This window comes from Zalophus californianus, chromosome 10 (assembly GCF_009762305.2).
Source record: "Zalophus californianus isolate mZalCal1 chromosome 10, mZalCal1.pri.v2, whole genome shotgun sequence".
NCBI classification, from domain to species: domain Eukaryota; kingdom Metazoa; phylum Chordata; class Mammalia; order Carnivora; family Otariidae; genus Zalophus; species Zalophus californianus.
In genome coordinates, this window is record NC_045604.1 from 41,566,809 (window position 1) to 41,593,557 (window position 26,749).

Here is a 26,749-nt window from a genome sequence, read left to right on the forward strand (position 1 = left end):
TGGTGCTGTTGTTCTAAATATTTTTGGGTTTCAAATATTTTGGGTAGTGGAAACCTTTGGGAAATTGTGTGGACCCTTTCCCCAGAAACATATACAAAGAACACACAAAGTTTTGCATGTGATTTTATAGGGGTCATGAACCATCTGAAGTTCGTCTATTGAACCCCTAGTTGGTCTCTAAGTCTATCGTATTTTAAAACTGGAGGGGACCCCATATAATTCAGAGTCTGGGTTGTATGGAGAACATGGCTTTTATTCCTGTGACACTCTGGCTCATTCAGCTTCAGTGGGAGGTGTAGTTCAAGATGTGATCCCTCTTCAGGTCCTTACCCTTCAGCTTGATCACCAGTCTCATTTGCTCTAGCAACAGTTTGACTTTATGTTTATCACACATAATTCTAAGTTTTAGAACAGTTACTTTGTGGTAAGTATACCTGTTCCCAAACTTAGAATTAGATGTGATAAATATAAAGTGTCCAGACTCAGCACTTATGAATTTCAAGATAAATTGCTGAGTATACTATTAAGTTCTCACTCTTGGTGATTCTACAACACAGAATAAATGCGACTTAAGATGTATGAAAACCAAATGCCATTCACTGCTCAGATTTCAGCAGCCCTTCCTGTCATCAAAGCCATTTTCTCTGAGGTTACCAGTGACTCTTTAATTGCTAAGCCCAATGGCCTAGAAGTCATTCTACTCAACTTCTCTGTAACATCTGACATTGTGGATCCCTGCTTCCCTTATGAAACTTTCATCTTTTTATGGCTTCTTTTACACTGGTGTTTCTTAATTGTGTTGCTGCCCCCTCTGGCGGGACCCCAGCCTCCTTCCTTGTCTCATCTTTTTTTTTTTTAAGATTTTATTTGTTTGAGAGTGAGAGAAAAAGAGAGCATGAGCAGTGGGGAGGGGCAGAGGGAGAGGGAGAAGCAGATACCTGCTGAGCAGGGAGCCTGACACGGGGCTGGATCCCAGGACCCCCGGGATCATGACCTGAGCAGAAGTCAGACGCTTAGCTGACTGAGCCACCCGGCGCCCTTGAGCAAGATTCTTAAGTACTCTGTCTTAGTTTACTCCTCTGTAAAATGAGAATAATGACAGTAGCTACATCCTGGGGTCCTTGTACGGATTAAATATGCTTGTATTTATAAAGCACTTAGCGCAGCATCTGGCACAGGACGAGGGCTATACAGCTATACAAAATAAATTGGTCTCTGATTTGTCTTCCTTCTAGTCCATCCTTCATACCGCATACTGACATTTTCAAGGGGCTGCTAATTATTGAGTGGTCAACTAGTCATTGTGCTAAGTGCTTTATAAGCAGAATCTCTTTAATTCTCATAAAAACCTGCTAGGGAGGTGCTATTATCCTCTTTTGAGGGATGAGGAAACTGAGGCATTAAAAGTTAATGTACTTTGGGGTGCCTGAGTGGCTCAGTCGGTTAAGTTTGGTTTTGACTCAGGTCATGATCTCAGGGTTGTGAGATGGAGCCCCACTCTGGGCTCGACGTTCAGTGCAGAGTGTGCTTGGGATTCCTTCCCCCTTCCTCTCCCTTCCCCTCTCTTCCTTCCCCTGCTCATGCTCTCTCTTTCTCTCTCTCAAAATAAATAAAAAAATAAATAAAATCTTAAAAAAGAGCTAATGTACTTTGCCCCAGGCCACACAGTAAAAATGCCAGAGTTGGGACTTTGATTCAGGTCTGTCTATTCCCTGAGCCAGTGCTCAAAACAAGCAATCTTTACTATACTGTTTTCCCAAACCTGAGCTAGTCACTTTCTGCTTAACCGTCTTCAAAGACCCCATACTGCCCATGCTGTCATGATGTATTTCTTCACAGTCCTGTTCCAGCTTAACTTCATTTCCTGTAACTTCCCTCCATGCAGACGGCCCTTTCCTTCCTCTCCCCCACCCCCCCAACTTCTTTCTTCTTACCTCCCTTCTTTCTTTTCTTTGTTCTTCCAACATCTATCGAATCCTTGAATGCCAGGCACCATGCTGAATTGGAGAAAACAAGAGAAACAAACACTTTGTCTTCAAGGAGCTCATCGTCCGACACACAGTGAGGGGACTGCACCAGGACCATGTGGGAAAGGAGGGAAGGGACTAGGAAGTTTCTCTGATGAGGGGACATCTAGCTGCCTTAAAGGACATTCCAGTCAGACTACTTCTTGCCATTCTTTAACAATCCCGACTTCTCCTTGCTTTTTGCCTTTGAGATCTTGGAGGTGTCTTTCTTTCTGTCAGATTGGGGTTTAAGACTGTATTTCAAAGTCATTTTCTCTGGAATGCCATCCTTTCCTTCCCAATCAGTTGTTTCCTGGTACATACTGCAAATTCAGCATGTATCCCACCGTAGTCTAGCTATTGGTCTATTTGCCTGTCTCTCTGACTAGATGTGATGTCCTCGGGAAAAAAAAAGAAAAAAAAGACAGAGTCTTACTTATTTTTGAACTGTCCTTCATTCCCAAACTGGCATGATCAGCATATCATAATACTCAGTATAATTTTGTTTTTGTTTTTGTTTTTCTTTTGACAGAGACAGATAGAGATATAACAAGAGAGGGAACACGAGCAGGGGGAGTAAGAGAGGGAGAAGCAGGCCTCCCGCTGAGCGGGAAGCCCGATACCGGGGCTCCATCCCAGGACCCTGGGATCATGACCTGAGCCAAAGGCAGACGCCCAATGACTGAGCCACCCAGGCGCCCCTATAATTTTGCTAAATGAAGAGTTACTTGCCTATTTACAAAAGAAAGAGCAAGGCAAGGGGCCCTTCTGATTCAGAGTAAAGCTATTCAGACTATTATTTATAGTATCTAGCACAGTGCTCTGCAGAAAGTGGGTGTTCAATAAATACTAAGTATTTGATGGTTCTGTTAGTGAAATATCTGAAGTAATGTTAGGAATAAGGAAACATTAAATCTACTTCTTCAGGTAAATTAAGACTTTCATGTCTAACTGAGTGTCAAGGCTCTAGATCAGGCATGAGAAAAATTAAGAATTGTTGGCTATAGAGCAAGGTATGGCTGTTGGGAGCAGGATGCATGGTCAGCAGGGCTTGCTGCCAAGAATGTAGCATTCTAGTCCATAACTGGCTAAAGGCCCATCAATCTCTTTTGCACCCGCTCCTGGTTCCATCATCCTGGGTGCACCATCCAGCCATTTCCCTCTCTGTGGTTTACTGGGAGCATAGCCTTCTCTTTCACCTATTTCTCCAAGGAACATTCACCTCCACTGGAGGGGGTTTTGTTACGGTGGGGAGAGGAGTATGGTGTTGAGGCGAGAGGCGTCCTCACTCCTATTCTTGTTCTTGTTCTTTTTCTTACTGCGATCACCCTTTCACCAGTGGTTAAAACTTTTGTGCAGGAAAGACTCATAGCCTATGCCTATTTTCCATCATGCCTCAACCCTCTCAAGAGGAAGTGATTGCAGAACCCCTACTAGCATGAATTAAGAGGAAGGGAAAGGGGAAAAATACATGCAGAGAAAAAAAAAGTATCAGCAAAGACTGATACTTCAGAATACTGTTCTGGTCACAGGGGTCCCCTGGTCTCTTTGGGTCTCATCAAAATTGTGAGAATTAAAGGACAAAGAACATGTAAGGAGTTTGGAATAGTGTTTGGAATGTACACAGTGAGTGCTTAATAAATGTTAGCTTTTATTATCCAGGGCTCCTTCACTCAGGGAAGGACCTGGGTTTCTGTCTCAAATCAGGTCCTCTAGGACAATCACTTTCACACTCAAAAGTAGCTCTAAACTGTGTGAGCTATTCCCCATGCTTCTCTAGGACAGTTCAGCCTGGACACCAGATGCACTTCTGGACTCCCTAGGGTTAGTGTTGTCACGGTACCCTAGGGGATACCTCTTTCCTCCCAATATTGGTTTCCCTCTCAACTTCATCCCCAAACCCTAGGAAGCTCAGTCACAGGTCTAGTTGGTACCTTTCCCCCAGTAATGCCCCCTCCTAGTACTGGTTTGGGTGCAGGTGGTGTTATTGACCTTTTGGTAGCCCTGGGACTAGACAATTACAACGAAATTCAGAAACAGCATGCAGTTTTTGGAACTGACATCTTTAATTAAATCCAACAAGCATTTATTGAGCACCTAAAGCATGTACTATACAGTTCCTTTGAATACGTTTGATCCTTAACTATTTAGCCTGTTTTACTCAATTTGGATTAATGTTGATCCATCCTTAAGTTTTATGAAGAACAAATATTAAAATGAAAAACTGTTTGCACAATTCTTTGCAAATATAAACGTCTTGTGTGAATTATTCTTGCTACAGTATTGATATTAATTGCAATAACAACACTGCCGCTTCCCAGGCAGGCGGTAGAGAGCAGCTGTAAGGCCAACGGGAGTTAGACGGAAGAAGTCAGGGGAGGTGCCTCCAGCATGTTCGGCCCAGAAGGGGCGGAGCCTCGAGGAATGTACCCAAACCCAGCCCCTTACCCCGCCCCTTTCGTCGGTGCGGCGTAGGCGGTTACCATGGGGATGACGTCTGGAGGGCGGGGCGGGGCGGGGCTATGGAGAGGAGGAGGAAGATGGCGGGAGGGCGGCTCTGAGGAGACCTCGGCGGCGGCGGAGGAGGAGAGAAGCGCAGCGCCGTGCCGGGCCGGGGCCCATGTGGGGAGGAGTCGAAGTCGCTGTTGCCGCCGCCGCCGCCGCCGCCTGTAACTGCTGGACCCGAGTGGGAGTGAGGGGGAAACGGCAGGATGAAGTTCGCCGAGCACCTCTCCGCGCACATCACTCCCGAGTGGAGGAAGCAATACATCCAGTATGAGGTACCGGCGGCCGCCGGGGTGTGGGAGGACTCGGAGGGGCCACCTTCTCGCCAGTCCCGACCTCCACTGCCGCCTTCCGCTCCCGCTGCCTCCCCGCCGCCTGGGAAGACTTTGACCTGGTGCGGCGGGAAGCCACTGCGGCATCCCCGCCCCGGCTGGCCCCCTCTGGGCCCCGCTGACCTTCCCCTCCCCCGCAGCCCCGCTGCCGCCGGGGTAACGGATATGCAGGCGGCGGGCCGGGAGGGAGGGCACAGCTCGGCCGGGGCTGGGGAATAGTGGTGGGAGGGCGAGCCGCAGGTTGGGGAGTCGGGGTAGGAGGGCAGCCCGGGGTCGCGGCGGTTTCGCGCTAATCCCCTCCTCCCCACTCACTCTGACCTCGCGTCCCCACCCTGGGCGAGCGCCCCCTCGCCAAGGTTAGGTTTTGTTTCTCTCTGCTCACCTCTCACCGAGGAATCCTTCTCTTCCGAGATAAGCCCCTTTAGTGATTTTCTTCATTCCACAGAACCCTTCCGCTTTTCCCCACTTGCCCACTGTTGACAAAGGCTTTGTAACAGGGTTGAAACTTGATTTAAATGTATATCACATAAGCAGTGGTTTCTGTATGCAAACGTTTTGTAATCATCTATTCTGTTTTGGTAAGACGGTGACTGGTCTTCTTACTGATTGCATGAAGTATACAAAGTAATCCCATCTCAGGTTTTGACTCTCCTCTTGTTTTGGAATGGAGTGCAGGGGGAAAAGGAAGAAGGGAAGAGAAGAAAATAATTAAAATTTTCAGGTTTTCTCTCCTAAGATTTTTGTTAGCTAAGGAGAAAACTACTGTATTGTAAACAATGTACTTTTAAAACATACCTGTGTATTACAGATATCTTGGCCCTCTTCCCCCCCCCCCCCCCAGTTTCTGTGATAACAGCTCCTGGAGAGTATTCAATAGGTACTGATAAGGAACCTTACATTAATATAGGGAAAAGTAAAGATAATGAACCCATTTATATATTCATTCAGAAGGCAAGATACCCGAAGAGCTTTAAGCACTGCAATAGGTTATTCTCAGTAGCTGGCAATTCAGCTCCTGGATAAAGAAAGACTTAGCTGTAACCTCCAGGAATTCACATCTATGTATGTGCAGGAACAAAGAGTATAAAATCAATATGAACACAAATATGTTAGCTACATTTTATGAATTAAAATATTTTAGTTCTCTATTTAATTTCTATTTAAGTTCAGTGATAGGATGTTTAGGCAATAAGCACAAAGTTTATTTTTCATATAGCAGATGTAATAATTTCAGAAGACAGGGAAAGGGGTGTAGGTAAACAGAACCTTGAAGATTGTAAAATAAATTCACCTTGTAAAATACAGTATTTGATTATTGCCAGAAATGAAACGCCCAGAATTATTAATGCTTTCTTGTCACTTAATTTTCTTATAGTGTTTTTGGCTACATTTTGTAAGAATGAAAGAAGGCACTAGCTTTTCAGTCTGGACTTTTTTGATTTATTGTTTCCAATAACATTTGGTCAGTTTTAAAACCTTGGCTAGCGTCCAGATGATGGTTTTTATTGAAAGGAGGGTATTGGTCTTTCATCTTGTAGTAGTAATTTTCAGCACCACTGCCAGTTCTTCATAGAGGCATAGGACACAGCATGCTGAAGCAACATCTTATACTTGTTATATGGTATGGAATGCTTGATTTGGGCAAAAGTAATAGTGGCTGGTTGTATGCTGTGATTCATTTTAGGTATTATAGCACTTAACTGTCTCATAGAACTGTGTTAATTTGGAATATCTGGGGCTGGAAGGGAAGCATAAGATTTAGTTTGAAAATTCAATTACCTCTTGATTTGTAATGTCAGCTTTGTGGCTAGAGTAACCACAGTAATTCTGGGACTTCTCATTCACATACTCCGTTTAGACACTAACACTAATTGGTTAGGTTGGTTACAGAGGGAGAGTAACTGCATTATCTTTCCTGGGGCAATTATAATTTATTATTAAAAAATTCATTTATTGTGGATAATTGAAATTTTATTCTGCAGAGTCCCTACGACATGACTCCTGTCCCAGATAAACTCACTGTTTGGTAGATAAAATTAAAAAAGGGGACTTTTCGGGGTGCCTGGGTGGCTCAGTCCTTAAGCGTCTGCCTTTGGCTCAGGTCATGATCCCAGGGTCCTGGGATCAAGCCCCGCATCGGGCTCCCTGCTCTGCGGGAAGCCTGCTTTTCCCTCTCCCACTCCCCCTGCTTGTGTTCCGTCTTTTGCTGTGTCTCTCTCTGTCAAATAAATAAATAAATCTTTAAAAAAAAGGGGGGGGTACTTTTCTTTGTGAATTGGAGCCATGAAAGACATTTATTTGTCTTATTATTTATTTGTTGTATATTGTTTCTCAAAGAGCTGATGCTATTCCTTTAAAAATACTTAAAGAGGCATAGATAGGAGTTTTCAGAGTCCAGGCATTTTGGCAACTTAAAAACTTTGGGGAAAAATGACATCCTAAAAGAGATTTGCTGTTTCTAGAGAAAAGAACCTTCTTATAATGCAGTAACATGTAGTTTCTCATGTATGAAGATCACGTCCTGAAACACTGTTAGTAGAACAGACGCCTGAGTTTGTTTTTCAAGCAGTGGTGGTGAAATTTTGGGGTGTTACCCCTGATGTGTAGCCTAGGGTGCTTTCTAGTGCTGTGAACCACTATGAACTGTTCAGCTTCTTTGGTTTTTATGTCATTTCACTACATTAAATTTTATTTGAAAAAAGCAGAGCATTAGAAAATTTTGTTTCACGTCTATAATTATTTGTATAATTGTGTATACATGGTCACACAATAAATGCTAGTTCTTGTATATAATAGCCATGAGACCCTGGGGACAATCTTTTTGCCTTTTCAGGGCTCTTTCCTTTTCTATAAGATAAGACTATGGGCCAGAGCTTTTCAAGTTCCATCGTGGTTCGTAGGTTTTTGGTTTAATTTTTTTTTTTTAAAGATTTTATTTATTTATTTGACAGAGGGAGACACAGCAAAAGAGGGAACACAAACAGGGGGAGTGGCAGAGGGAGAAGCAGGCTTCCCGCTGAGCAGGGAGCCCGATGCAGGGCTTGATCCAGGACCCTGGGATCATGACCTGAGCCGAAGGCAGACGCCTAACGACTGAGCCACCCAAGCACCCCTTTTGGTTTAATTTTTAATGGTTTTTGGTTTTTGGAATGTTAAAAATTATTAATATTAGTGACATCAATACCCTACTAGAGTTTCTAATTAAAAAATAAATTGTGGAGTTCATAAACTCAATCTTCATAGGCAGAATAATAAAGCACAAAAGAGAGCAACGATAAGAAACCATATAAAGAAAATTTATTTGATGCATTTGTGAATAGTTTTTACAGAGAATAAACACAAATGAGCAGAGGCCATCCCTGTTTCCAGTAATCTATTTGAGTATAAATCTTGGCATAGAAAATAGAACATCAATAAATCTTTATGAGAACACTTTAAAAAAAATTTAGAATCAGTAATTGCAATTTTAGAGCTCTGTAATTGATTAATCAAAATTAACAGACCAGTTTCAACCACATAGACTAGTATGACTGTGTTAATATTTTACAGAATATTAGCAAAACAAGCAAATATATTTGGTGCCTTAGGCTGGTGACTTGTGTTTTCATCCCTAGGGTCCTGTGCTGCTTTGGTTTCTCAGGAATTAGGAATGTTTTTTTTCAGTGTATACTGTAGTTTTGTAAGATACTAAAATAATGAGGTATCTCAATTTCAGGACTTTCAAGGGAGTTTAAACACTATCTACCTTCTTGTTTTTTTCAGACAGGGAAACAAAGGTTCAGAGAGGTTAAATTATTTGTCCGGGATCATTTATAGATAGCTCGTCTCTTGAGCATAGAAGTATAAGCATTGGGAGTCATGCCACCCTAGCTGTGTGACCCTGATGAAATTACTTCCTCTTTCTGGGTTTTAGGTTTTTCATTTGTCAAGTGAGAGAATTGGACTTGATGGTTTCTAAACTCACAGGGCTGTATTTTCCAAGGACCCATCTAGCTTTAAATTTCTGTCTGTTTTTATGGTTTAATTATGTTTGATATATGAAGAAGACAGAACTTAAATTTAGGACTATTATTATAACTTAAAATTTTTAAATTTCAATTTAATTTAATTAACATATACTGTAGTATTAATTTCAGAAATAGAATTCAGTGATTCATCAGTTGCATACAACACCCAGTGCTCATTCCTTCAGGTGCCCTCCTTAATGCCCATCACCCAGTTATCTCATCACCTACCCACCTCCCCTCCAGCAACTCTCAGTTTGTTCCCTATAGTTAAGAGTCTCTTGTGGTTTGCCTCCCTCTCTGTTTTCTAGGACTATTATTAATAGCATTTTTTTACATTAAGATTCTTTCAGAAAAATTTTGAAGAGATTTTAATCTGTGAATGGAAAGCTGACCCAGTGAAACTTTTATTTAACTTAAATACATAAAAAGTGATAATCCTGGATTAATTTTTTGTTGTAAGATTTGGAAAAGGAGAGATTCTGTATAAACTGTATATCCCTTTTTTTCAAGTGTAAGGAAACATTGCTGTGACATTATTGTGATTTTCGTTTTTAGAACTATCCCATGAGAACACTTGTGTTGCAGGCTTCAGTTTCCCAAAGGTATTATGTTGATTCATTAGGGTTAACTTATCTTGCTAGAACTTGTTTGAAATTTCCAGTTTGGCCACCCGATGGGGCACAAACCACTTTTTCTTTCAGGCACTTCTGCAAATGAAAGTACAGTATAGCATATTTAAGATAACACTTGTAAATAAGATGCCTGGCATTTACCAGTGTTTCTTAAATGAGTAAATGAATGTTGTATAAAAGAGGAACCCATTACTATTCTTTATTATATTTGTATAATGAAGTATGGTTAGGGTGAGTATCTGGAAAGATTATACTTGTCCATCTATCCCTGAAGGTTGGTTTTAGATCAACTTTTGGGTGAAGGCCCAGATCAGAAGAACATAAGAATCTTATGTGACCCATGGTGACCATGGAAAATTAGTCTTGGCTTCAAATCCAGTCCTAATCTGGAAAGCATTTGAGAGACTGATTGAGTTGTGCTGGCTAGGGGTTTTAAGTATATTTGTATCATAGTCCCCAAAGGAGAGTACCCCAAACTCCCATGGAATAAAAGAAGATAATATTAGAACTGTTAGTTATATTCATTTTTATGCATAAGACAAGGAAGAAATAAAATTTTACTGATATTAATAAATGGATCAATTTGATGACCTTGTTAGGAGGTATTGTGAGAAAAAGAGAAGGATTGCTAATAGTTTTCTTACTTGTTTGTTCACTTTCAGCAGATATCACTTCATCTAGTTTATAGGTATGTAGAATTTATAGATATTATCTAGTTTTGACTGAAGTTACTCTTAAAATGAATGTGACTTAGACTTAAAAAAGACTCCTGTAAAGAAACCTCAACAATAATACACTAAAGCAAACATATGTGAACACACAAAAAATGATAGAGCTGACAATTCTAGTTCTAGTTTTTGGTCAGCCAAATTACAGATAAAAACAATGACACTTTATATTTATTTATTTATTTAAAGATTTTACTTATTTATTTGAGAGAGAGAGAGAGAGAGCACAAGCAGGGGGAGCAGCAGAGGGAGAGGGAGAAGCAGGCTTCCCACTGAGCAGGGAGCCCAACGTGGGGATCGAGCCCCGGACTCTGAGATCGTGACCCGAGCGGAAGGTAGACACCTAACCGACTGAGCCACCCAGGTGCCCCAACAATGACTCTTTAATGGATTGGATAAGAAGTTTGCCAAAAAAAATTCAAAATAATTAAGATAATTCTTTGAAATAAGATTTTATATCCACTGTCATCCACAATGAACTTCACCCTAAGCATATATTAAGCATTAAGAGTATCCTGCCTTTGTTAGGTCTATTTTTCAGTTTATAACCATTATAATTAAGTTTCACAATCAACTAGTTCCTGAAGTTTGAACTAGACCTTTGAAATACTGTATCACAAAATGTTAAACTCAGGTTTTAAAAATAATGAAGCTTTTCAGTTATGTTGTTTTCTGAAAGTATTGTTATTGATGGTCATTTCTTAGATTAAAAGTATTTTTGTATATTTATAAGTGAAAGATAAAAATTGTTTATTTTGTCATTGTCTCAACTTTTAGAAACTATTTAAATATTCTGTTTTAGGGGTGCTTAGGTGGCTTGGTTGGTTAAGCATCTGGCTCTTGATTTTGGCTCAGGTCATGATCTCAGGGCCCTGGGATTGATCCCCATGATGGGCTTTGCACTGAGCGTGGAGTCTGCTTAGATTCTCTCTCTCCCTCTGCCTCTGCTTATGCACTCCCTCTCTCAAAATAAATAAAATCCTTAAAAAATAAAAAATTCTGTTTTATAATGTACACAGTTGTAGAGGATATCATTTATCAATAAATATACATATACTAGAAGTACATAGTAAGCTTTTGTTTTTGTATTTGATAGGGATATGATATAAAAAAAAAAGTTTGGAAGACTTTGCTCAAGTTGTGCAGCTTAATCCAAGCTGGTTTGTGGTGTTGTCTGGTATTGAACTGGCCTTTGGGATTGAGAGAGTGTTAGAATTCACTAGGGTTGTCATTTGCTTTTTCACATATTCCTGTTACCTAATAAATGCTGAAAGAAGCCAAGTTGACAAAGCTCACGAATAAATGCCTTAAGTTATTTATTCATTCCAACAAATATTTATAGGGATTCTATTATTTGCTGTAGGCTGATCGATTTGTGTGGAAATTCTAGCTCTTTCATTATCTTAAAAATAGAAAAAAAATAGTATTTTTTTTTAAGATTTTATTTATTTATTTGAGAGAGCGAGAAAGAGCACATGAGAGTGGGGAGGGTCAGAGGGAGAAGCAGACTCCCCGCTGAGCAGGGAGCCAGATGCGGGACTCGATCCTGGGACTCCAGGTTCATGACCTGAGCCGAAGGCAGTTGCTCAACCAACTGAGCCACCCAGGTGCCCAAAAAATAGTATTTTTTTTAAAGATTTTATTTATTTATTTGAGAGAGAGAGAAAGAAAGAGAGCACATGAGAGGGGGGAGGGTCAGAGGGAGAAGCAGACTCCCTGCTGAGCAGGGAGCCGGATGTGGGACTCGATCCAGGGACTCCAGGATCATGACCTGAGCCGAAGGCAGTCACTTAACCAACTGAGCCACCCAGGCGCTCTGTTTTTTTGTTTTGTTTTTGGTTTTATATTTCAGTCAATGCGGTGTTTTCAGAATTAAAAATTGTGTGGAAAGGGAAGATTGCAGATTAAGGACTTGAAACACTGTTATAAATTTGGATCCCTTTGTAAATGATGTGGAAGACTTTCTCCTTAGCTTTTTAAACTTTTTATGTTATACACCTTTGGATCTAATTTGTTTTTATTTTTTAAAAATAGTTTATTTTTAGGGGGGAGGGGCAGAGGGAAAGAATCTCAAGCTGACTCCCTGCTGAGCATGGAGTTCAACACTGGGCTGGACTCTCGATCTCACAACCCTGAGATCATGACCTGAGTTGAAATCAAGAGTTGTACACTTAGCCGACTGAGCCACCCAGGTGCTCCTAAATCTAATTTGTTTTTAGTAACAGATTTAGTTACCTCTTTCTTCCCATCACCATACAGGTGTGGTTTATCTATAGGGACTAATCAGAAAATTCTTAAAAAGTTGTTTGTTTATTAGAGGTCAGAGGAAAGTATAATTAACCTGATGTAAGCATAACTTAACCTGTATATTCTCTGTAACAAGAGGACAATGTGTTTTTTTTTTTTATTTTGTTAGTCACCATACAGTACATCATTAGTTTTTGAAGAAGTGTTCCATGATTCATTGTTTGTGTATAATACCCAGTGCTCCATGCAATACGGACCCTCCTTAATACCCATCGCCGGGCCAACCCATCCCCCCACCCCCCTCCCCTTTAAAACCCTCAGTTTGTTTCTTGGAGTTTGTAGTCTCTCGAGGACAACATGTTGATTAAGTAGACATAGTCTTCTCTTATTTGTTAGGGATGACCTGCAGTATTTAGAAAGACCATAGATTAGGAATGAGGAGCTATAAGTCCTTAGACCTAGTTCTGTTACTGACTATTCATAAAGAATTAGTGAACAAGTGATTTTTTTGAAGATTGAAGGGCTGAAATGTAACTATTCAGGAAAGTGGGAAGTTTTTAGATTATTGTGTGACTTATTTAGGGTAAATTGGTAAAGTTGTAATTCAGAGTAATCCATGTGCTTTTGAGGCTTTTTCTGTACCTTAGAGCAGTGGTTCTTAAACTTTTTGCTTTGGGACCACTTGAAACTCTTGACAATTATTGAGGATTCCAGTGTCTACTGATATATGCTGTATTAGAAATTAAAACTGAGAAATGCTTAAAACACAGGAATATATAAGCATACCTACTAGACGCTGTTTACTTGTCAAAGAACAAGAGTGAAAAAGCAACTGAAGTTTTGTATTATTATTAAAAAAGAGAGTTTGGATCTTTTGGGCTCCCTGAAAGGCTTTCTATTTTTTTAAGTTTATTTAAGTAATCTCTACACCTAATGTGGGGCTCGATCTTACGAATCCAAGATCAAGAATTGCATCTTCTTCTGGCTGAGCCAGCCAGGCGCCCCTCCCTGAAAGGGTTTCTGAGAGTTGTTGCCATGGAGCATAGTACTCCTTTCAGAAAGTTCAGAGATGGCCTGAGAAAAAGTTCTCTAGTTTTAGGAAGCACAAAGAGGGATAAGGGAATCTCTTGGGTGAGAATTCTCTGGTATCTCCCCTACTACAAAAGATGTTCATTCGGGAAGAGTGAAGTTGGCTTCCTTGGGATTCCCAATTCCATTCTCTTTTCGAATTGAATTAGTAGATATGTGGTCAGCTTGTCATTAAGGAGAATGGAATAAACACTTATTGAGCAGTTAGGAAGCCAGTGTCAGCTGTTTTCCATGGGTTAATTTCCTTTAATCTTCACAAGATAGATGATTTATTATTTTCATTTTATTTTTTTTAAGATTTTATTATTTGAGAAAGAGAGAATGAGAGACAGAGAGCAAGAGAGGGAAGAGGGTCAGAGGGAGAAGCAGACTCCCTGCTGAGCAGGGAGCCCGATGTGGGACTGGATCCCGGGACTCCGGGATCATGACCTGAGCCGAAGGCAGTCGCTTAACCAACTGAGCCACCCAGGCGCCCTGTTATTTTCATTTTAGAGAGATTAATCAATTTGTTCATGGCTACACACCTAGCAAGTAGTAGAGCCAGAATTTGAAATAGAATCTGTCATAATTTGGAGCTCTTGCTTTTTTTTTTTTTTTTTTAAAGATTTTATTTATTTGACAGAGAGAGACACAGCGAGAGAGGGAACACAAAGCCAGGGGAGTGGGAGAGGGAGAAGCAGGCTTCCCGCGGAGCAGGGAGCCCGATGCGGGGCTCAAGCCCAGGACCCTGGGATCATGACCTGAGCCGAAGGCAGATGCTTAACGACTGAGCCACCCAGGCGCCCCTGGAACTCTTGCTTTTATACAGAGTTGTAAATAACAACAGTGGTGGTACCAGGGGCCGTAACAACAACTGTGATTTTCTGAGTGCTTACAGTGTTAGGCACTATGGTAAGTACTTTAAAAACATTTTCACTTTAGAGCAGGCCATTTAGATAGGTTGATAGCTAGCTCTGTTTATAGATTGGGGAAACTGAGTGTTAGGGCCATTGAGTAATTGGTATGTTGATACTGCTAATTGTGGCTTCTCTTAATTCCTACATCATATTGCTTTATGAAAAACCAATAAATTCATTCATTTATACATACATACAGTTACATGTGGTCTGATCTGTTCTTGAGCGCCTACTGAAGTATTGGCAGTTTTTAGTCCCAGGTCTCAGTCTGCATGGTTTGGAGGTAGTGGAGTGTGGTCTGGAGGTCAGAGTTAATTTATATTTTCCCCAAGATTATCTGTCTAACTATTATTAGATAGGCAGTTGAGTTGGTAAATAGAGGGCCTTATGAAGATGAGGCCATAAGAAAGAGATAAGATATTAGTGATAAGAGTAAAAAGAGGAAGATAAAAATGGGCATAGCTGTTGCTATGCCAAATTGTGGCATTTGGCTTCTAGATGATAGATCATGGAATGTTAATTAGACCTGTAAGGAATCTCACAGATTATTTAGCCCAATTCCTTTTTTACTTTAATGGGAAATGAGGTTTAGAGGGGTTAAGTAATTCAAGGTTACATGATGTAGTTAGTGGCTGAGTTAACACAATTAATCCTGTTTCATTTTATTGCTTATTATTTTGCCTTATATGCTAGTAGGTTCATATGCATACAGAGGGCAAACTCTGAAACCAGACTGCCTAGTTCATATTCCACCTCCACAATTTACTAGCTGAGAGACCTCAGGCAAGTCACTTGACCTCTCTTAACCACCTGAGCCATGGAGGCACCCTGTATTTTTTTTAAATTGGGGTGAAATTCACCTGTGTATTCTTAAGTATGACCAAATAGCTTGAGTGAGTTATTTGTTTTTAGTTATTTTCAATTTTCTAATGAAAATTTAATTTCTAATACTAGAATTGGTTTTAGAGTTGAGAAAGACCTTTCAACCCCTATGTTTTATAGATGAATAAATTGAGGGTAGAGAAGCCAAGATTATGTGGTCAGAGTCTTAAAACTAGCTGATAGGAGAGGCTGGAATAAGAATATTGGCTTCCTGCTCACTGCTGTACCTTGCTGAAGCTTGTCACTGCTGTATAAATGTGTGTTGTTGTTGTTGCTTTTAAATTTTAAGAATGAATTTTCTTTGTAAGAGTCAATATGAATTTTTTTTTTAAGATTTTATTTATTCATCTGAGAGAGAGAGAATGAGAGAGAGAGAGCACAAGAGGGAAGAGGGTCAGAGGGAGAAGCAAACTCCCCGCTGAGCAGGGAGCCCGATGTGGGACTCGATCCTGGGACTCCAGGATCATGACCTGAGCCGAAGGCAGTCGCTCAACCAACTGAGCCACCCAGGCACCCCAAGAGTCAATATGAATTTAAATGTTCTAATGATTATTCAGATACTCTGCATTAATACACTTACCTGAATCTAATCCGTTAGATCACATTATCAACCTAAAATAAATCTTGTCTGTGTCAGTTAAAAGACTGAGTACATGAAGAGACTAACACCTTTGAAATACTGTTGTTTACTACAGAAAATTGGCCATTGCCCTGTCTAGGTAGAAACATATCTTAGTTGAGAAGACAGGACTGAGGAATTATGGTAAAGCTTGAAGGGTTAGATAGGAATGAGCAAGGCTCAGGAAAGTTGAAAAATCATTTGGCCATTCCTCTGTAATATATGTGTTTGAATGTTAACTCAGGTTACATCTGTTGCCTGTACATTAGGAGTAACTCTCCCTCCCCCTAAGACTTCTTTTGACATGTTACCAAGCCAAATCAGGACGTAGAGAAGATCAGAGTATATATTAAATCAATTCACGAAGTATTCCTGAATGACTGCTTCCGTTTTTTTTAATGATAAAGGGATAACGATAATACTACCAGCTAATGTTTATTGAGTGTTTCTGATGTGCCAGGCATTTTACATTTAATCCTTATCCTCTAAGGCAGGTTTTGTTATCCTTGTTTTAAGAAGACACTGAATCTTAGATTGAGTAAGTTGCCCAAGGTCATATAGCTAGTGAGTGGTAAAAGCTGGAATTCAAACACAGGTGTGTCTTGTTTCAGAGCCTGGATTTTTAACATGGTATTATGCTGTCAGGATCATGCAAGAGGCTAGAGATGTAAAGATAAGTGCCTGTCTTCGAGGAGCTCATAACTTGGGTGGTTTCCTCATCATAGTATACTATGATTGTGTTACAGAGGAATGCCAATTGATTTTGCTCTGGAGATCAAAAGTATTTATCTTGGAAATTTACACAGAGGTGGCATTTGAACTGGGTACCAGAGATTGAGTACGGTTTGATCACATGGTGAAGAGGAGAAAGGGCACTGGAGGCAATCTAGGCAGATAGAGTAATATTGAACAAAGGCATAAATAGGTGAAAATATCTAAACATATTAATGAACTCTGGTTTAGTAGATAGGCTGGAGAACTGATGAGGTAAGGTTGGAAGTCAGGACTAGGAGAGATCAAGGGGTGAAGGGATGAGTACTTTGCTCAATTTAAACACTTCCTGGGTGTGAACCATCAAGGATTTTAAAGAAGAAGTTATTAGGGAGGGATCAGTACAAAGTGAGATGTATAATTTAGATCTTGGAGGATGCATTGGAGAGAATAAGACCAAAGACAGGAAAACCAGACAGTATGGCCAAAAATATTGAGGGCTTGAATCAATAGCTTATTTAATAAATTTTAGTGTGTATTTTCCCCATATTTTAACATTGAAATCAGAATACATCTTATAGTTAATGCTGTGTCATAGACTAATTGGCAGGCATTTTTCATTTCTAGAATCACAAAAAATAATGGTGTATGTTACTGTTAGTGACATCTTAGATTTGATTAAATTTGATAGAAATAATATATAAAATTTACTTGATGCTTACTGTGTGTATGTCAGGTAGAGTGTATATGCCAGCATCTGGCAGTGTCTGCCATATTTAGCAACTTTTTTTTTTTTTTTTCTAAATAACACAAAGTGAAGGCCATGGGATCTGCCTGGGGTGTCATTAAGGGTTGAGAAAGATTCATAAGAGCCTGGTTGAAGAGTGAATGGGGAAAATAAGAAAAGTTCATGTTTGCCCCCCAGAGTGTGGCTAGAGCTCTAGAAATGAATAACTTTGGTATCGATTTAGAGTTTGCTTATATTGTTTTGTCAGTGATTGCAGATTTAGTCTTTTTATGTAATAAACTCAAATGCAGTTGGTGATAATGAAATTGAGATACAGTCTTTACTTTGTTTTTCAAATGTTTTCATAATAGCAGGTAAAAAGGTATTGATAATCAGGTAAGGCACCACTTCTTATCACAGAGTTCATCATATTACGATAAACCTTTCTTTTTGAGTCAAAATGCTTATTGAAATATGAGTATTAAAATATAACTATCAAATTATACTGCCATTAGGTATTTGCTATAGAGGGCTACAAAATGTTTTCTCTAGAATTTGTTTGCTTCGTATCATGGACTTTGAAAAGTTCAGTTCTTGATAGATGGAAAAATTAGAAATTACGTTGATTTAGAGACCACTGAGTTTGAAATTATAATAACCCTGTGAGCCTGGGCAGGTCATTTAGCCTTTCTGTGTTAAAATTTTCTCATCCTTAAATTGGGTATAATAATGTCTACTTTAGAGGGTCATGTGAAATGAAATGAATTAATAATTGAAAGCACTTAGGACACTACATATGTACAGTAAGTAATAATACTATGTGTAGTAAGTGTTCTGTATGTATTAGCCATTATTACATATCTATCTCTAGTGGTTTGAAACCAACAGTTGAGCAGGGTGCTAGTTGATTTATTTATTCTTGAGACAACTTGGGGAAGGGAGTCAGTGAAACTCTAACTAGGAAGAAAACAACTTAGATACTATTCATTCAATTATTGGACAAATGGAAGTTGAAAGAATCTTACCTTTTTTTTTTAAAAGATTTTATTTATTTATTTGACAGAGAGACACAGTGAGAGAGGGAACACAAGCAGGGGGAGTGGGAGAGGGAGAAGCAGGCCTCCTGTGGAGCAGGGAGCCCGATGTGGGGCTCCATCCCAGGACCCTGGGATCATGACCTGAGCTGAAGGCAGACACTTAACGACTGAGCCACCCAGGTGCCCCAAGAATTTTACCTTTTTAAAAAAGTCTGGTATTTCACAGAACATAAAGTTTATGTTACTATGTGTTGACAGTTATTGATGAAATAAAAATATTAATTTATACATTTTTTGAAAGTTTCTTTGATTTTTGAGATAGATGAAAACCTGGGAAGAAAGTTGGTAACTTTTTCCTTTTTTCTTCCACACTTTTGTTGTCAAGTCTTATTAGAATTGATTGATAAACATACAATATTAGAGAAAAAAATGTTTTAGGAAAAGAAATTATCAAATACAATATTTTAAAATTCTCCCTTGACCTTTCTTTCATTTTAAAGACAGTATTATATAACATGGTGGGTTTTATGTAGGGAACAGTTAATAAACCATTGTTTATTTACAACTTTAATTAGAATGATTTAAAAATTTTAAGTGATCAATAATTATTAATAACAATGTACTGTGCTATTTTGGGAATCTGCCCTGTTAAAACAGAATATCCTATTAAAGTTAACATCTTCCTTCCAAATGATGTAATATGCAAACATACACAATATTGTAGTAGTTGGATCATTTTATTATCATTAATATTTGAAATTAAATAAAAATATCATCGGTAAAAGATAAAGTAATGCTATTAAACTTTTTTTTTTTAAAGATTTTATTTATTTGAGAGAGAGAATGAGAGAGAGAGAGAGAGCACATGAGAGGAGGGGGGATCAGAGGGAGAAACAGACTCCCTGCTGAGCAGGGAGCCCGATGCAGGACTTGATCCTGGAACTCCAGGATCATGACCTGAGCCGAAGGCAGTCGCTTAACCAACTGAGCCACCCAGGTGCCCTTAAACCTTTTTTTTTTTTTAAAGAAAGGGAGGGAGGAGGGGCAGAGGGAGAGGATGAGAATCCCAAGCAGACTGCACAGCTCAATGTGAGGCTTGATCTCACAACCCTGAGATCATGACCCGAGCTGAAATCAAAGAGTTGGACACTTAACCGACTGAGTCACCCGGGCATCCCCTATTAAACATTTTTGAATGCATCACTCTCTAGTGCCTAGCACAGTGATTTGTTACGTAGGTGCTTCAGTGTTTATGCATTTTATAGGTAGTGAAGGAGGGAAGAATTCACTATAAAGGTTTAAACCTAGGGAAACTGGTAGAGAATAGCTACTTTTGGGGATGGTAAACTTGTGAAATTAGGTCTTAAATATGTTGATTTTGTGTGTGAAATGTTTATATGTAGAGAAGGAGCTAGAATTTGAAAAATTGTATCAACAGATTATCATAATTGAGATAGTAATTAAAGAGTTCACTAAGGGAAAGTGTGTAAGGCAGAAAAGTAGAGATGCAAATAGAGGAAGTCTTGGAAAATATATTGTCACAAGAGTCAAGAGTTGTAAAGATAAATGGATTACTAGCAGTGACATGCTGTGTAGACAGGTCAGTGAGAATGAGAATAAAGGATAGGCCTTGGATATTATGACGAAAGGAGCTTCTTGGTGGATTCGGAACATAAATTGTCTTTTGCAAACTGACTTCCAGGTTTTAATAAGTTAAAGTCAATGATACAACATGTGTGTAATTTTCATTTGAGAAATGTGGCTACTAACAGAGTGAGGAAAATAAGATAGAACCTTTAGGAGCAAGTAGGATAAAGCTTTAAAAGGTTCTTTGAGGATATATGAGATCTGTTCATATATGAAGGCAGTAGAGAAAGTAGCTTTAATTTTGTCTGAATTTTTGGCTTTTTTTTTTTTTTAAAGATTTTATTTATTTGATAGAGAGCGACACAGTGAGAGAGGGAACACAAGCAGGGGGAGAGGCAGAGGGAGAGGGAGAAGCAGGCCTCCCGCAGAGCAGGGAGCCCGATGTGGGGCTCGATCCCAGGACCCTGGGATCATGACCTGAGCCGAAGGCAGACGCTTAACGACTGAGCCACCCAGGCGCCCCTGAATTTTTGGCTTTAATTGCATTTCCCTCATTTACTGGCTGTGAGATGTTCACAAAGTTATTTCTTTGAACCTCAGTTTTCCTGTGTGTAAAATGGGGATACTATTTATTTTTCAGACTTATTGTGAGAATTAGATGTAATAATATATGAAAGTGCCAGCAAGGGGTGAAAATACTCTTCAGTAAAGTATGGCTGTTAATTTCTGTCATTATTAAAAATAAGCCACTGGAGTAACTTTTATTCATTTATTTAACAGACATTTTATTTTAGGGTGTTAGTGCTTAATCCAATAAGACTCTCTTTCAATGTCATGAAATTTCTTGGAAAGCAAATGATGGTAGCTGGACTTTTAGAATCTGTTCCTTGAGAACCTACCTTCTGACAAACGACTGAGCCACCCAGACGCCCCTACAGTAATTCATTTTGTCAGAAGGTAGTTTCCACGACATTGTACTGTGCTATAAAAATTAACGTGAGATTGCTCTCTGCCCTCAGAATTTACAGCTGCTATCACAATAAATGTAAGAATGAGCCATATAGATTTAATTAGTTAGAAGAGAGTATTTGTTATCAGCTTTATTTTATCATCAGAATAGTATCCTTAGACAAGGAAGATGCTGATTTATTCTGCCAGACCTGCTCCAGCTTAGAAGTGTGGCTGCATGACTTCCCAAGGGCATTCAGTTTAAGTTAAATTACAATGTTGGTGGCTTTGACATGGGAATGCAATTTTGTTTATTATTGCTAAATATATCACTTCAAATTGTCATAATTTTCCTTTCCATAATTTTGTATACTTATAGGAATAAGAATCTTAGCTACTTTGATCAAGAGGAGCAGTAGATGTTGGTTATTATCTAATAACATGTACATTTTGTAACATGATGTTTTTCAGATCTACCTTATGTATTAATTATCTATTGCTATATAACAAGTTACCACCAAACTTAGTAGCTTAAAACAATAATAAACATTTATCTCATGCTGTTTCTGTGTGTCAAGATTTGGAAGCAGCTTGACTGGGTGTTCTGGCTCAGGGTATTGTGTGCGGTTGCAGTTAAGATGTCAGCTGGGCTGCAGTCATCTCAAGACTTGACTGGGACTGGACGATCCAATTCTAGGATAGCTCACTCAGATGGTATGCAAATTTGTGTGTTTTTTTGGATTTTTTTTGGTTCTCTCTTGGATCACCTAATCTGGGAGAAGCCAATCAAAAAAATCAGAAGCAGCCCTATAGAGAGTTCTGAGTGGTAAAGAACTGAGGGCCTCCTGGAAAAAAAAAACAACACTGATTTTCATTTTGTTCTCTCTTGGATTATTTTTATTTTTCTTCTGATTTTTTTATGATTGGCTTCTCCCAAATTAGGTGATCCAAGAGAGAACAAAATGAAAATCAGTGTCTTTTATGACGTAGCCTTGGAAGCAGTACTCTGTCATTTATGCAATAATCTATTGGTTATACAGGTCAGCTCTATTTTATTTGGGAGGGGTTGCACAAGAGCATTATTACCAGGAAGCAGGTATCTTTGGGAGTCCTCTCAGAGGCTGCTTGTTACACCTGATATAAAAATCTAATGGTTAAGAAAAGTTTTGGAAATAAAAGGAAGAATATCAGAAAATTGAGTTGTCAAAAATAGAGGTAAATCTTAGAAAATAAGGTTTCATTTGAAATTGTGGGCTGTGTGTCTTTTTCTCAAGCATGGATTACAGAATTTGCAATACTTGGGCAAGATACCTTAGTAACCCGAGTGTCATTTATAGGTTCTAAAGTAGAGAGTCAGAGTGTAGGCATTCCAATGTTAGCTATTTTTCTTTATAATTCAGTTGTAGCATTCGATTAGATAGGGAGATACATAGACAGCATTCTAATTAGATAGACAGAATAGACGTCTATATTCACCATCCAGCTCAAGAAACAGAAGAATTGTTAGTATAATGAACTCTTGATTATTGTTTTACTTAACTCAGGTGTTTTCGGTTTTCTTTTTAAATTATTTTTCCAGCTTTATTGAGATGTAGTTGACATATAACACTATATGAATGCAAGGTGTACAACATATTGATTTAATACATTGATTTATTGTAAAATGATTACTACCATAGCATCAGCTAACACCTCTGTCCCATCACGTAATTACCATTTCTTTTTTGTGGTGAGAACATTTAAGATCTGCTCTCTTCACAACTTCCAAGTATATAATATAGCATTATTAGGTATAATCACCATGCTGTACATTAGCTCCTCAAAACTTGTTAATCTTAAAACTGGCAGTTTGTACCCTTTAATGAATATCTCCCCCTAACCCTCACCCCAACACACAGACATGGTGACCACCCCTCTATTCTCTGTTTCTCTGAGCTTGCTTTTTTAGATTCCACATATAAGTGGTATCATACAGTATTTTTCTCTGACTTATTTCACTTAGATTAATGCCCTCAACATTTATCCAAATTGTTGCAAATGGTAGGATTTCCTTTGTCCTCATAGCTGAATAATATTCCATTGTATATGTATATACCACATTTTCTTTATCCCTTCATCTGTTAACACTTAGGTTGTTTCCATGTCTTAGATATTGTTAATAAATGCTGCACTGAACATGAGGGTGCGGGTACCTCTTCTCTAAGCAGGTTTTGATAGTTTTTAAAGCTCTTCTTTCTTTTTTCAGTGTTAAATTAGTTTTAGGTATATAACATAGTGATTCCACAACTCTACACATTATGCTATGCTCACCACATGTGCATCTATGATCTGTTACCATACAGCACTATTAGGATACCATGATTAGTATCTCTTCCTTCCTGAAATGCTCTTTTAATTTTTGTGGCCTGTGTATATATATCTGATTTTTTCCCTCATTGTCTTCTCTGCTGCTTTGTATTCCAAAAGTTTATGTCTTGGACCCACTTCTTACTTTCTGAGAAATTGCGTTTACCTAGAGCTTAGGCAGTTTCACATCATCTCTATATAGATGATTTCCAAGTCTTAAACACTAGCTCTGACCTATCTTTTAAATGGTAGATCTCTATTTTCATGTCTCCACTAACTATCTCAGATATCCTGTAGATACCCAAAATGGTTTGTCATCCAAACGCCTTTTTTTTTTGCTCAAGTTTTTTCTTTTGTGTTTTTTTTTCAGGTCAGTTAATAGTATCCGGGATCATCCTTCTTTTTACCTGGGCTCAAAATCTTGGAGATCGGGCGCCTGGGTGGCTCAGATGGTTAAGCGTCTGCCTTCGGCTCAGGTCATGGTCCCGGGGTCCTGGGATCGAGTCCCGCATCGGGCTCCCTGCTCCTTGGGAGCCTGCTTCTCCCTCTGCTTCTCTCTCTCTCTCTCTCTCCCCACCTCTGTCGCTCATGAATAAATAAATAAAATCATTAAAAAAAAAAAAAGACTCCAACATCCTTTAAAAAAAAAAAAATCTTGGAGATCTTTAGTTCCTTTAGTTCATGTTTAGTTGTTTGTCTAATCTTTCTTTTTTGCTTCTTGGTTTTTGCTTCTTGGTATCCCCCTCTTTCCCATATTTCACCTACTTTTTTTTTTTTCATTGCTGCTGCCTTAGACTTTCAGTATGCTTTATTTTTTTTAAAGTATTTAACATATTGTATTCTAATTTATGTATTTATGTTACTTTTCCTTGTTTGAGTCGTCATCATTTCATTAGAGCCTGGCATAGTGTACAGAGTAGACATCCAATGATGTTCATTGAATGAATAAAGCTTGGTAACTTCCTTAATGATGGTATTAATAATCTAGAAATATCTGTGGTGTGCCTCTTTTACACAAGTACAAGCAAGGTGGCTAAAACCCTGACTTTACATTCATATGGGGAACAATGACACAGATAACTAAAACATAAGGTAGAAATATTAAGTGCTATAAATGATTTCAGATAGAGTACTACAGGATTTCAGAGGAGGGAGTGATGATTTCTAGCTGGAGAAATCAGGACAAAGCATAAAAGAGGTTAAATTTGATCTAGACCTTGAAGAATGGTTAAGATTTGGAAATTAGATTTTAAAGATGTGGGTAGGGTGGGGGATTCTAGTAGAGGCGATAGTTGTAAATAAAGGCAAAGATAAGAAGAAATATTGAGGTCCCTAAAATGAATAATTATAATAATAAATAATTCATTTTGGCTTGAAGGTCAGGTGAAAGTGAAGGTGATTTTCTTCAGTTTGGAAGATAAGCCTAAAAGACAGTTTGGACCATTCTGGGTACCTTAGAGACCAGCAGAGGATTATGAGCTTTATTTTGTGGCCATTGGGAAATCCTTGTAAGTTTTTAAGCAGGAGAATCAGACTGCTTTGGGAAGATTGATATGGCAGCAGTCTGTAAGATATTTTAGAGAGTTGAAAACCTATAGGTTGGTAAACCAGTGAAGAGTTTACTGAAATAGTATTTGTAGGTAAAAGGATAGGAGGGAATGAATGTAAATGAGGTTGTGATAGTGGCATTGACTGAACCAGATCACTAAACTCATGGGTAGAAAGGAGAATGTAAGAATGTTAACTCTGCTAGGACAGGGATTTTTATTTTCCTCGTGATGTATTCTAGGTGTCTAGAGCAGTGCCTGGCACATAGCAGATACCCAGTGAATATTTGCTGAAGGAGTGATAACTGATATTGTGAATCTGTGTAATTTGGGTACTGGCAATAGCGTTAAAAGAAATACAGGGAGAGCAGGCTTTGGGAAGAAATGAATTTTGGGCATTCTGAGTTTGTGTTAGCAGACATGTGGCTGAGGATATAGTTTTGGGAGATATCCACATAGAAGTAGTAAAAGCCATGTCAGTGAATGTCAGAATATATTAGCACAATAATTTATAAATGTGAATATAACATGACATGTTCCGAATTAGTTCTTCCTATTATATATGTTTTATTTTATTTATTTTATTTTATTTTTTTTTAAGATTTTATTTATTTGAGAGAGAGAATGAGAGAGAGCACGAGAGGGAAGAGGGTCAGAGGGAGAAGCAGACTCCCTGCTGAGCAGGGAGCCCGATGTGGGACTCGATCCCGGGACTCCGGGATCATGACCTGAGCCAAAGGCAGTCGCTTAACCAACTGAGCCACCCAGGCGCCCCTATTATATATGTTTTATACATTTAATAATTTCAATTATAATTTATGTTGTAACTTGTGCTTATTGAATTGCCTTTTGCTGATATGCTGATGATGATTTGTATTGTTGACTCATCAATTGACTCATGCATAATCCTAATATACCATAGGTTTTGGATTAAGTATGTACAAGAGTACATTAATTTTGAACTTTAATATATTAGATTATAAGAATTTGTGTAAGAGTTTTTATTGACTTTACAGATTATTTCTGTCATCAAAAACAGAGCTAGGTTAGTTTATTTCTATATGGGGAAAGAAATGAGCATTAATTAGATGGTGATTCTCTGTATAGGACACATGCGATTGCTAGCTGCCCTCTTCTGAGGTTTATAATTTGATTTACAGAACTGCCCTTAACACTTCAGTATCATGAAAACATGACTGATTTCTAGATGATGAGACAAAACCCAGGTCACATGTAATTGACTTGTACCTTATTCACAGACTACCCAGTATTTCTGGTGAAAAAATTAAAAAGAGAATGCACAAAGAGGAAGTAGAAACTGAAAAGGAAATAATTGGAGAATGTTTTTGGGATGCTGTAGTTAAGCTCATAATGTACATATTTTGAAAAATATATTGAAATTTTGTTATTGAGGAATTCTATTTAGAAAAGTTTCAGATTTGGGGCGCCTGGGTGGCTCAGTCGTTAAGCGTCTGCCTTTGGCTGAGGTCATGATCTCAGGGTCCTGGGATTGAGGCCCACATCAGGCTCCCTGCTCAGCGGGAAGCCTGCTTCTCCCTCTCTCACTCCCCCCCTGCTTGTGTTCCCTCTCTCGCTGTGTCTCTCTCTGTCAAATAAATAAATTAAATCTTAAAAAAAATAAAAAGTTTCAGATTAAAAAAAGTCTGTGATGTAAACTTTATCTAATTATTAAACACTGTTAATAGAGATTATGACTGTTTTATTTATTTATTTTTTTTTTTAAAGATTTTATTTATTTATTTGAGACAGAGAATGAGAGAGAGAGAGCACGAGAGGGGGGAGGGTCAGAGGGAGAAGCAGACTCCCCGCTGAGCGGGGAGCCCGATGCGGGACTCGATCCAGGGACTCCAGGATCATGACCTGAGCCGAAGGCAGTCGCTTA

At 38.8% G+C, this 26,749-nt stretch overlaps 1 protein-coding gene across 1 annotated transcript in view; it reads left to right on the plus strand.

The window, feature by feature from the left end:
• Positions 1-4,653: 4,653 nt before the first annotated feature.
• Positions 4,654-26,749, plus strand: part of XPR1 (xenotropic and polytropic retrovirus receptor 1) — a 250,678-nt gene continuing 228,582 nt past the window's right edge. Inside the window, exon 1 of the mRNA XM_027610878.2 lies at positions 4,654-4,786. Within this exon, the coding sequence (XP_027466679.1) occupies positions 4,718-4,786 (69 nt within the window). The 5' untranslated portion in view covers positions 4,654-4,717. The remainder of the gene's footprint in view (positions 4,787-26,749) is intronic.